Genomic DNA, 12,590 nt, shown 5'->3' on the forward strand with positions numbered 1-12,590 from the left:
GAAAAGTATCTCAATACTATTTTAGGACTCGATTATATATCTAGAAAGAAAAGAAGAAAAATAAAGTGGAAGAAAACGATAAAAATTTTAGCAGAGGAATTTTATTGAAAAATAACATAAAAAATTAAGGCGATAAAATAATAATAAAAAGAGAAAGAAGTGACAGAGTGAGAGATTGTTAGTAAGAACAAATAAAAAATAATAGAAAAGATAATTAAAAAAAGTGAAAGAAAAATAAAAAGAGTGTAGAATTTTAATACAAAGAAAAAATAAAAATAAAACAGGAAAAATAAAATAAAGTGAAAAAAGTAACAAGTATTCTAGACGAAGAGATTTTACTAAAAAAATAAAGCTAAAAAAAATAAAAGACTAAATCAAAAAATTATAAAAAAAATTAAGACGAAAAAAATAAAGTGAAAAAGAATGAGAGGTCAGTGCTAGCAAAAACAAAAAAAAAAGAAAAGGTAATTTAAAAAGAAACTGAAAAATAGTGCAATATTGTATTAGAAAGAAAAATAAAGTGCAAAAATAACAGCAAAATTGGGGAAAAGTGAAAAATTAAAAAAAAAAGTGAGAAAACATTAAAAAAAAATAAGGAAAAGAAAGAAAAAAAGAGGCAGGGCCTGAGATGAAGTTTGGACATAGGAAAGGTGGAGGCATACATGTAATAAAATCTTTAAAAGAAGACCTATTTTGCAAAAATGACATTTTATAGCCGCTCTTAAAATAATAGCCGAAAAAGTGTATTTTTTGTATATATATTTATTCTGTATGTTATATATAAAAATTATACAAATTTTATACACTTTTTCGGCTATCAAATATAAATAGTTTTTTGTGTGAGCTAGTCAAATATACAAAAAGTGTGCATCTATATATAAAATATATATATTATATAATAATATACAAAAATATATTTTTTGATTATTTTTTAGAGCGGTATACACAGTATCTGGGCCCAAAACGCAAGGTGATTTTGGCTAGTTTCAACTTCATCGCTACTCCCTTGACACCACAGCGAAATAGTTCGTCTCAGGTATCTGTCCATCTTCCCATCTCTTGTGAATCAATATCCTTAACCCTTTTCAATTGATTTTTGCACGTCAAGCTCTACTGAATTTTTATTTATTTGGGTATTGTTAAACTTAAAGTTAGTAAAAAAAAAAAAAAACCTTTTCTTTTAGAACACTCCTGATTTGAGGCAAATTATTTTGGTATTGGAATGAATAGGCCCAAATAGAAATAGTGCAGAATTGTTATAAAATAACTCATACGGCTGATCCCAGTTGGTTTGGGATTAAGCTACTGATGATTGATTGTAAAAGGGGAATCCGCGTAAATGTGCTATCAAGAGGAATGAATTAGTGAATGAATTGTCCTATCACATAAGTATTACTCTATTATCATTTATGAATAGATGATTAAAAGGATATTTACTTGATTCTGAGGACATGAGTGACATTCTATTGAAAAATTTAGATGGTTCAGCTCAGTGAATCTGTTTGAAAGGCTGCTCTGAGTTTGCATCTTTCTTAATTTGATAGCACCAAATTAAACACTTTGTAACCTTTTGTGTATTCGGGGGGTCATGGGATCGAACTCCTTCTGAACTTATGTTTGTTTATCTGTGTTCAATTTTTGTTGCATTTACTCTTTTATATTTTAGCACTGTGCATTCATAAGTTCTTATTGGTATATATTTTCGCACTGTGCATTCAATTTTTGTCTCCTTTTGTCTTTTTGTTTTCTTGAGCCGAGGGTCTTTCGGAAACAGCCTCTCTACTCCTTCGGGGTAGGGGTAAGTTCTGCGTACACACTACCCTCCCCAGACCCCACTAGTGGAATTTTACTGGGTTGCTGTTGTTGTTGTTGGTATATCTTTTGGTATTACGTTTGGGCTTGTAAGTGTAGTTGCTTTGGAGGGCTTAACTTAACTTTGTCATGTCGTGGTGCTGTTGTCTCAATGTTTTTCTACTCTTTTGTTTTCTCTTCTTTTTAATTACTAAATCTTTATTCGCTTATGTCGTTCAACTATTAAATAGGATATTCTTCCATTTGGTTGTATATAAAAAAAGGAAGAAAAATAGATTCAAAAACTGTATGTTCAAACTGTTTCATTCAATTGATTGGTATCTTAATCTTTGCCAACTAATAATCATTCTACTCCGACAAGATTTTACATGCCAATCGTTTCACATCCTTGATTTTCAAAATCCTCTTTCATATAGCATATCTGATGCGAAAGGATATTTCAACTTTGTGTGGTTCCTTTCAGAAATGTGGCTAACACAGCATTATTTGTCCACAGTTGATCCATGGCTAATGAAGCTTCTTCGTCGACTTCACTTACCGTTGATGAAGAAGATGAGATACTGATGCTGTATGGGTCTGAATCTGGTTGGGTTGATCCCCTAAGTCACTGTGATCACCTGACTTCTTTATCCTCCGATCTCATTCACATTCCAACTCCAGACACTCCTTGCAACAGGTTCATCTTCCTACAGCCCTAATCTCTTTTGAACTTATAGAATCCAGTACATGTCATACCATAATTTCATTATGTTTCTTCCGATCATTTGTCTCTTTTTAATTCTATTTTGAGTTTTTAATGAGGTTAATGTATGTTCTAATTGCTCTATGCTGTAAGTAATAGTAATAAACAATTTTAAGGCTATTAGTTTTTCAATGTTTAGCTACTCAAAATTCATATCCAGATTAAAGTATCACGAATTGAAATGTCATGTCTAAAAATGTTGCTACATTTCACCGTTTCAAGTACCCCATAATAGGCTATGTTGCTCAGACTCTCCAAAAACATTGCCGCACCAATGTCGGATCCTTTAAAATTGTACTACTTTTGGAGGATCTGACACGCACCTGTCATCATTTTTGAAGAGTCCGAACAACATAGATAATAGGTGCTGCAACAGTCTTCCTTTTCTCCTAGAATCTTAGACCATTTCTCTATTTGAGAGGCCCAAAGACGTGGACAGAGAAGAAGTTTGGACTTGTTTCAAGGTTGATGAAGGATATGTGACTTTATCTTGTTTTAGAAAAAATAACATTTTTGCTCCTCTAAAGTTGTTAGATTAATATCCTTAAAAGGTAATTTTTCCATTTTGTGTATTATTTCATATTCACTGGCTTATTAAGGAAAGTAGTGGCTAGTCACTCTCAATTCTGTTGTTTTTAACTCTATATATTGGAATTAATAGCCCATACAATTGCTTGGCTTTTCTGATAGTTCATAGAGGTGTAGTTGCATGTATTTATAGACTTCCATCTATCTGTATGATAATCACGTATAGTTATTCCAATCTCGGAAAAGACTAGTTTTTATTTTCTACGGCTGACTTTACTATTAAACCTTCTATGCTGGCTTGAGTTAGCTAAATGGATATTGTTTTTAGAAGCAAAGGAATTTGGTGACATAGTGTGATTTTTTTTTTTTTTTGTAAGGTGTCAACACCCAGCAGAGAACTGGCTATGTTTGTGCTGCAAGGAGGTTCTTTGCAGTCGATTTGTTAATAAGCACATGCTCGATCATTACAAGCAGAGCAATCACTCTATTGCACTCAGCTTTAGGTAACTTCTCTGACAACACAACACTACTTTTTGTCGATTCATTGAATAAGCACATGTTTGAGCTATAGAGGTATGTTTTTACTGGAATTTCCTTTTCCTTTTCTGGAGCAGTGATCTATCAGTATGGTGTTTCTCCTGCAATGCATATTTAGATGCTCAAGCAATAATGCCGTTGCAGTCTGTTCATTTCACTGCCTACGTACTAAAGTTTAATGAACCTCCACCTTTACGAGCAGCGGATTGTATAGAAATTACAGATAACAGAGCAGAGGGTTCTACTTCTGGGAACTAATCATTCCCTCCTCTTTAATGCTTGTGATGTTAGGTTGTTCAAAGATTTTCTTACTGATTTCTCTTATAGGAAAATGGGTTAAGAGAGAATTAATTTTGGGATCATGGCATCTTTATCTTAGATATGGACGTTTTGATATGTAAGCGAAATAGTTTGCTGAATAGACGGAGCACCAAGAAGTTAGTGTCAGTAAGCAAAAGTTTCAGTTGATACATCTGAACTTTACAAAAGTGATGGGTGTTGCTTTCCCTTCAAAACATCTTTGATTCCTTTTTAAACACCAAGACCAGAAAAATGCATCAGGAATTAGTTCATCGTATCTGTCTGTGTACTTTCTTGATCTTCATAGCCTGCCAGGTCAGTAATGCAGTTTCTGGAATTGCGAGGAAGTAGGAACCACCCGTTGTATGCATGCCGATGAGATTCAGGAGCATCTGAATACCTTTTTGCTTCATTGAATTATTATCAGTTAAATCAATAAATGGTATCACGTTTTAAAATCTATTACAGCAAAAGCTGCTGTGAGCGTAAAACTAAGGACAAATAAGTTCCCCTAACCTAAGGTTAGCATCCGAACCAAATTATTATTGACATGACAGGTAGTAGAAGAAGGCTATTGGAAAAGCTAGTTTTAGAAAGTATAGCTGGATAAATTGTCCGAGGGCTTTCAAAGTTCATACAATAACACGAGTAGCTAGCCAGCGGTTATATACATTCTTCTGCCAAATGGAGGCTTTCATCTTGGAAGAGTGTGATTCAATGTGTTTTACCCCATGACGCATTGATCACAAGGAAACTGTAGGCTGTCTCAAACAGCCAAAAGTGCCCAAAAAAAAAAAAAAGATATCCAGTAAAAAGAGGGAAGCACAAGTTGGATTAAGAATGGGAACAATGTAAGATACGTCTGAAGACAAAGGATTCCAAATTCTAAGCCAATGTATTTTATAAAATGTAAGAGCGTTTACTCATATCTGTCAACATGGATGATGCAGGGAAAGAAATTACAAAATGATCAAAGGTGCAAAATCTTACATGTTAGAGCTATTACTAATAACTTTATTAACAACAAAAATAATGAAATTGTTGACAAACGAGAAATTGTGCACTTCTCCCAAGGAGATGTACAACTTTTCCAAAACTTCAATGGCATTAATGATTGAAAAATATAAAAATAAAAATAAAAATTCTAAAACAACGGAGATATTGGAATATCATTCGTTCATTTTCCTGTCGCTGTCTGTAGAAAGACAAGGGAAAGGAGATACATTGTGGAGTCTAAATTTGCAATTTAAAAGTCAAAGTAGAAATTTGGCTTTAAATATCATAGTCTGTTGTGTCTGCAAGCAAGTCAAGACCAGAAGCAACTTGTGGCTCACCAAACAAAGACAAAGACCCGTTCCTTTCTGCAAAGCACGTGCATGCATGACACAATTCTCAATTTGTCAACTCTGTCCACTTCTTCCTGGCAGTGAATTCAAGAAGAAAAAAAATAGAGAGGATGTGTTATAAAGGGAAAAGGGCCAAATTTAATCCTTTACTCTCAGATATTATTTATATTTAACTTCTAGTATAATATTCGGTCAAATTTATTCTTATTATTATACTATCCAACTTGGTTTACCTCTATCATTTACAAACTTTTAAAAATTATCCCGAGTCCTAACGGATTGTCCATGAAATGTAACAAACAGAAGACACCAAAATAAAATGTACATCTTCACCTGCCATTAGACAAAATATGCAAGTAATTATAACATGTAAATATTCCTATAAACAACATTGCTTAGTCTTGTTAGAATTTAGGACAAACCTCAAAGAAATGAAGTAAAACATGTACCAGTATGATATAGGAAAATATTTATTAACAGCAAACTTACGATCTTGAACTTTAACTAAAGCTCTCTTATTCCTAACATAAATACATAATATCAACGAAATCTGCATTCTTTACTGCATAATTCATTTTATGAGTATTGAAAATTATCTACTAAGGTTACTTTTATTTATTTTAGAACAACAAAATAACTCAATAGAGAGTTATCCTACAAAGCGTTTTAGCCGCCACCGGAAAAGTGACGTCTCTCACAAAATCAAATATGAGTGATTTTATTGTCCTAAAATAAATAAAAGTAACTTTAGTAGGTAATTCACAAATACTTGGATGACCATAATAATACTTAAGGAATTAACTCTTTACATATGCTATGTAGCACCCTAATACTTTCCATAGAATTAGGATCTGCAATCTTGGGGTTGACTTTTTCTCTCCCTTGTTTTCTCCTTCCCATCTTATGTTAATCATTCTGAGGGAATGGTGAATGATGTCAAGAACAGTACTTCAACTAACAAGAAAAATCCAAAACTAACTTTATTACCTCTTATTGCTTTGATTTTCTATGAAGTATCAGGGGGCCCTTTTGGTGTAGAAGATTCAGTTAAAGCAGGGGGAGGCCCTTTGTTAGCTTTGCTTGGTTTCGTGATTTTCGCTTTAATTTGGAGCATACCTGAAGCACTAATCACAGCTGAGTTAGCCACAAGTTTCCCTGAAAATGGTGGCTATGTCATTTGGATATCTTCAGCTTTTGGCCCTTTCTGGGGATTTCAAGAAGGCTTTTGGAAATGGTTTAGTGGTGTCATGGATAATGCTCTTTACCCTGTATTGTTCCTTGATTACTTGAAGCATTCGTTGCCCGTTTTTAATCACTTGGTTGCGAGAATTCCAGCCCTGTTAGGAATTACTGTCTCTTTGACATACTTGAATTATAGAGGCCTCCATATTGTTGGTTCTTCAGCTGTTTTGCTTGCAAGTTTTTCTCTTTTTCCGTTTGTTGTAATGGCGATTCTCTCGATTCCTAGGATCAGACCACGACAGTGGATTGTTGTGGATTTCAACAAGGTTGAATGGAGAGGGTACTTTAATACCATGTTTTGGAATCTTAATTACTGGGATAAGGTCAGTACTTTAGCAGGAGAGGTTGAAGACCCTAGTAGAACGTTTCGAAACGCGTTGCTCGCGGGTGTAGTTTTGGTGGTTTCTTTTTATATTATTCCATTACTGGCTGCAACAGGAGCTTTAAAGTCTGACCCTAGTGAGTGGAGTGATGGTTATTTTGCAGAAGCTGGAATGTTGATTGGTGGCGTTTGGCTGAAATGGTGGATCCAGGCTGCAGCTGCAATGTCTAATATGGGGCTGTTTGAAGCTGAAATGAGTAGTGATGCCTTCCAACTTCTTGGGATGAGCGAAATGGGAATGCTTCCTTCTATATTTGCGTCAAGGTTTGAGCAATTTCCCCCTTGATTCTTTTATGATGTTTCTAATAGTAAGCATTTGTAAATTACTACAAGGTTGAGCTTTTCCTTGCATGACTTATTGATATTAGAGCTTCAAATGCTCCACCAAAAGAGGAAATATAAAGTAAAACTACCTTCATCTTAGGCTCTTGGATATTTATTTAACTGAGATGATTAAAAGTAGGGAATCTTAGTGTGTCCCTGTTGATGGAATTCAAGTCTGAGAAGGGAGTGGCTACCTACTGGAGCTTCGACCAAGCACCACCGGTCAATTCCGCTTTGGGGCCACCGCTAACTCTACCATTATTATAGGGGTATGGGGTTCGTCACAAAGAAAGATCAAGGCAGCATATCAGTTGTTCCTTTATACTTTACTTGGATCAGTTTTTATGCTATTAGCTATTCTGTTGATTCTTCTCCAAACAGTTAGGAAATATGCAGTATGATAAAAGATGAAAACAACTCTTAACTTGTTATTTATGGTTTTTATAAATTAAACCGGACATTTGAGTATCATCCAAAAGAGGGAGAAGACAAATTTACAGATTGGTCTTTTTGGCATTCTGAGTGTATTATCATAAGACAAGTCACTATACTTCAAATCTTGCAGATCAAAATATGGGACACCCACTATCAGCATCTTATGCTCTGCAACGGGCGTGATCATTCTGTCATGGATGAGTTTTCAAGAAATATTGGAATTTCTTAACTTCCTCTATTCAGTAGGAATGCTTCTCGAGTTTGCAGCCTTCATAAAATTAAGGATAGTGAAGCCTGATCTTCGCAGACCTTATAAGGTCCCATTTCAAATATTTGGAGCAACGGCGATTTGCCTTCCACCTGCTTTGTTGCTTATTTTTGTCATGTATCTGGCTTCATTACAGACGTATATAGTAAGTGGCTCGGTCATTATTCTGGGATTATTCTTGTATCCTGCCATAGTTCATGCAAAGGAGAAAAACTGGTGCCATTTTATTAGTACAGATGAACCATTAGGACATTCTAACGATATTCTTGAGGACCAATCAGCAGCTACTGAACTTGATCAGGTTGTTGCTGATGAGGCATCTCTTAGCCTACTCGGACACTCTAAGAAAGTAGAGGATTCTGAAACCTTGTCACAAGAAATGTCAGCATTGGATTAGAAGATACTTTCATATTTTTTGTACATTTTATACCACAAGGAACGACAGCCTTGGTGCAACAGTAAGAGTTGTCGTTGGGTGACAAGGAGGTCAGGGGAGATATACAAGGTAAGGCTGCATAAAATTCCTAGATTAAATATGGGTCTGGCCCTTTTTTAGAACCCGTGCGTACCTGAAGCTTATTACCCCGGAGCCCCTTTTGCGATTTGTATTAACATAGTTCAAGCTTTTCCCTTTTGCGATTTGTATTAACATAGTTCAAGCTGGAAAAGATATGCTATAAATGGAATGAGACACTATGGGAGGAATGTTGTTGTAGCTGATGTGAAACACAATATAACTTATTAATACCAACTCCTGTCATATTTCTTCTTCTTCCAACTTGGTTTAAGAAAATTATCAGTATCGGTCAATCTTAAACTTTTTAGCTCTGAATGCTCTCTTTTATATATGTGTATGTGTCGCTCTCTGCATGTGCAATACTATAGGATAAATTGAAATTATAATAAGTTGTTAGGAAATTTCATTTATCTGAAGTCCTCCCTTACTTATGCATAGTCTTTCTTGTTAGGTGTTTGTCATAATTTTTTTATCATATTTGATTTTCCTATTTGTTGAAGGAAAGGGCAATATAATTACCTTAATTGAGTTTTTCTTTTCATAGAAGGAAATTATAATTCTCCTATACTTGGCTAGTTCTTTTTCTTGTAGGAAAATGTTTGGACTTCTATAAATTGAGGGTCCTTCCTTCTCATTCAGCAGCATCCACAATGTAGCCATAGGGGCTTGAGAGTAGTGTTTAGGGGGAGAACTTTACGGGACAAGTGTTAGTGTGTCACTTGTGTTTGCCTCTTCGTGAGGTTGTTCTATCGATATTTTGTACTCTCTTTTTATATAGTGGATTGCTCATCTCGGCGATGGATGTAGGTCAGTTGACCGAACCACGTTAAATGTTTGTGTTTCTTTTGGTATATTTCTCCTTTGTTGTATGATTTATCGTCGCTCAAGGTTTGTTTTGCTAGCTTCCGTATGACACCTGATTTTTACGGTTCTAACATTTCTTTGTCATTTTCATTTCTGTGGATTATAATTTCTTTGAAGAAAGATACAAAGAAGAGGAGCATGCATAGTCGATTCCAAAAATGAGTATGTGGAGTTTTAAGAGATATTCAGCGTTCGTCAAATACAATTCCAAGAGAAAATTGACTGACCATACAAAGTGTAGATAACGTCGTAATCTTTGGGCCCATACTCAACAGAACACTGAATGACTGCAAATTGTGATATGCATGGCGCATAACTCAGACTATCTCAGAATTTAGCTGTAAGAGAAGATTGACTAATTCAACTTTCATTGTTCATTGAAGCAAATGTCATATATCAGTATCACTGAAACTGTGATTTCAAACAACAAAGGAACGGAAACATGATGAAATTACAGTTATTTGTACCAACTCGATCCCTTGGTACTCTCTTCAGTTTCTTCTTTTTGCCATTTGAACAATACTCTGAGTCTGACATGTTGGGGAAATATAGAGAGAGCTCTAGGTCTCCAGCTCAATAGCACCAATTAAAGCTGCAACAGATAGGAGTTCGATTGGTTGCAAGAGAAAGCGTGCGTGCCAACATTTGATCCATCTTATTCTCTACTAATTCTAGCAACCAATCTATACCTCCATCCAAACATTATCCACGTCCTATTGTCACGATCCGGAATTCCCACCTTCGGAGCCGTGATGACGCTTAACATTTCACTTGCTAGGCAAGTCAATATTAGAGAATCTTGAAGCCAATTTTAATCAATTCAATAAGTAAAACCAATTAAACCGAAATGAAACTAAAACAAAGTACGGAGTGACATAATAACCAATAAAATCTAAGTAAAACCCGGATCTGGAGTCACAAGTACACAAGCTTCTAGAGTCTCTACAATAGGGTTTGAAATAAGCACAACTTTCTCGAATGAAAAGAAGAGTAAATAGGGAAAGTGGAAGGGGACTTCAAGGTCTACGGACGCCAGCAGATCTACCTCAAGTCTCCAAATGCTAATCCGAGCTGATGCACCTCACGTACAGCTAGGACCAGTACAAAAATCTGCACAAGAAGTGCATCATATAGTATGAGTACAACCGGTCTAATGTAATCCGTAAGTGTCGAGCCTAACCTCGACGAGGTAGTGACGAGGCTATGACAGGACACCTACGTAATTAAACCTATACAGACGAAAAATATACGAACAACATAACAACAAATAAAGATTAAACATGTACTACTGGGAGGGGACATGCAAAAAAGGGTACACGGTATGGTACTACAACATGAAATGGCACATGAAACAGTAACTAAACCTTCAGCCAATGAAACAGATAACATAATGAATAAAAACTGCACGACATCACCCTTCGTGCTTTTACTCTCATCGCAAAGAAGGAAATATCAGATGACACCAACAGTTAAAGAAATCAGAAATTTCTAAGTTCAAACCTTCCGTAGCCTATCCGAAACTCACACGATCTCTCGGGGCTCCAAACCAAATATGGACACAAGTCCAACAACCTCATACGAACCCGCTCGCGCGATCAAAACAGTAAAATAACACCTAGAATTATGAATCGAACACCAATTCAAATGAAATTTTTAATAAAACTTAAAATCTTCTGTTTTAACAACCGGACATCTGAATCACGTCAAACCAACTCCGTTTCTCACCAAATTTGGCAGACAAGTCATAAATATAGTAATGGACCTATACAAAATTCTGGAACCAAAATACGGATCCGGTATTAAGAAAGTCAAACATTGGTCAAACCTTTAAATTCATTATATCTTTCAACTTTAAATTTTCAACAAAAGTGATAACTCGGGCTAGGGACCTCCATATTCGATTTCGGGCAAATGCTCAGGTCCCAAATCATGACATGGATCCACCGGGACCGTCAATATACGAATCCGGGTCTGTTTGCTCAAAACGTTGACCGAAGTCAACTCAAATAGAGTTTTAAGGCATAATTTCATATTTTATTAATTTTTAAAATAAAAGCCTTCCGAAAAAAAGACACGAACCACGCACGCAAATTGAGAAAGGCTAAAGTGAGATATTTGAGGTTTTGAAATGCAGAATTAAGGTTTAAAACTCTAGATGACCTATCGGTCATCACATTCCCCACCTTCGTTCGTCCTCGAACGAACATAGAAAAGTACCTGGACTGGTGAAAAGGTATGGATACCTACTCCACATGTCCGACTCGGACTCCCAAGTAGCTACCTCGACCGGCTGACCTCTCCACTATACTCGAACTGAAGGATAACTCTTAGACCTCAACTGTCGTACCTGCCGGGCTAGAATAGCCACCGGCTCCTCCTCATAAGTCAAATCCTTGTCCAACTGGACTAAGATGAAATCTAACACATGGGACGGATCACTGTGATACTTCCGTAGCATGGACACATGTAACACCGGATGGACTTCTGACAAACTAGGTGGCAATGCGAGCTTGTAGGCCACCTCACCCACTCTCTGAAGAATCTCAAAGGGTCCGAAATACCTAGGGCTCTGTCATATTTGGCTTGATTATCTGATTTAATACATGTTGAACCTATGTGCAAAATTTAACTCTTTACCGCTTTTATTATTATATATATATTTATATTATTATTTTAAAAAAAATTGTAAACATCGTTTAAAACATGTCTTTGGATTACGTCACATGAAATGCACCCGCAATCCGGAACACATTTTTATTCAATGTTTTAGGATTTAGATTTGGGTCGCATGAAATGCGCATCCGAGTTTAAGAAGGTAAAATTAATTAAATCGCGCCTAAAGAGTCTAGCGCGTTATTATCTTTGGGGAAGGAAGTGAAATTCACTAAACAGTCCATCCCAAATTCTAAGTATTTTTTTTAATAATTAAATAAATAAATGAGATTGGAGAATCCTGCAAATTTTGTATTGTTTACATCTATTTATTTTTAGCAAAATCCTTCATTACTTTAAGAATATCCTTTAATGACTACATTTTTATTATTACTAAGTTTGTCTATAAATATAAAATCAATCTCTACATTCTTAAAACAACATATTAAATAGAAGAGAAAACAAATATTAACAGAAAGTAATAAAAATTATAATTATAAATACAACATGGAATTGTCAAATATTTTTATTTTTTAAAAAAAAAACTAATTATCCCATAGTCGGATTAAAAATCATATTGTTAGATGACTTGAGCTATTGAATCAATTATTTACAAATACTGAAAATTAGAAATAATCTTG

At 35.2% G+C, this 12,590-nt stretch overlaps 2 protein-coding genes across 3 annotated transcripts; both read left to right on the forward strand.

Annotated features, from left to right (window-relative positions):
- The first annotated feature begins 915 nt into the window (after positions 1-915).
- On the forward strand, positions 916-4,094 carry LOC107803505 (uncharacterized). The gene is made up of 4 exons (XM_016627246.2): positions 916-1,036; positions 2,309-2,488; positions 3,460-3,585; positions 3,697-4,094. Exons 2-4 carry the CDS (start codon positions 2,316-2,318, stop codon positions 3,875-3,877), a joined length of 480 nt encoding a protein of 159 aa, XP_016482732.1. The 5' UTR covers positions 916-1,036; positions 2,309-2,315; the 3' UTR covers positions 3,878-4,094.
- Positions 4,095-6,059: 1,965 nt separating this feature from the next.
- Positions 6,060-9,680, forward strand: LOC107803504 (putative polyamine transporter At3g19553). 2 transcript variants are annotated; one of them, XR_001652033.2, is made up of 3 exons: positions 6,060-7,153; positions 7,779-8,421; positions 9,415-9,680. XR_001652033.2 is itself a non-coding variant. In XM_016627245.2 (2 exons), the coding sequence occupies exons 1-2, from the start codon at positions 6,189-6,191 to the stop codon at positions 8,311-8,313; spliced, it is 1,500 nt and encodes a 499-aa protein (XP_016482731.1). In that variant the 5' UTR covers positions 6,060-6,188; the 3' UTR covers positions 8,314-8,459. The 2 variants fall into 2 exon arrangements, 1 of the variants encoding a protein (XP_016482731.1); XM_016627245.2 differs by lacking the exon at positions 9,415-9,680 and having other exon boundaries at positions 7,779-8,459.
- The last annotated feature ends 2,910 nt before the right edge of the window (positions 9,681-12,590 follow it).

This window comes from Nicotiana tabacum, chromosome 18, assembly GCF_000715075.1.
Source record: "Nicotiana tabacum cultivar K326 chromosome 18, ASM71507v2, whole genome shotgun sequence".
Classification (NCBI taxonomy): Eukaryota; Viridiplantae; Streptophyta; class Magnoliopsida; order Solanales; family Solanaceae; genus Nicotiana; species Nicotiana tabacum.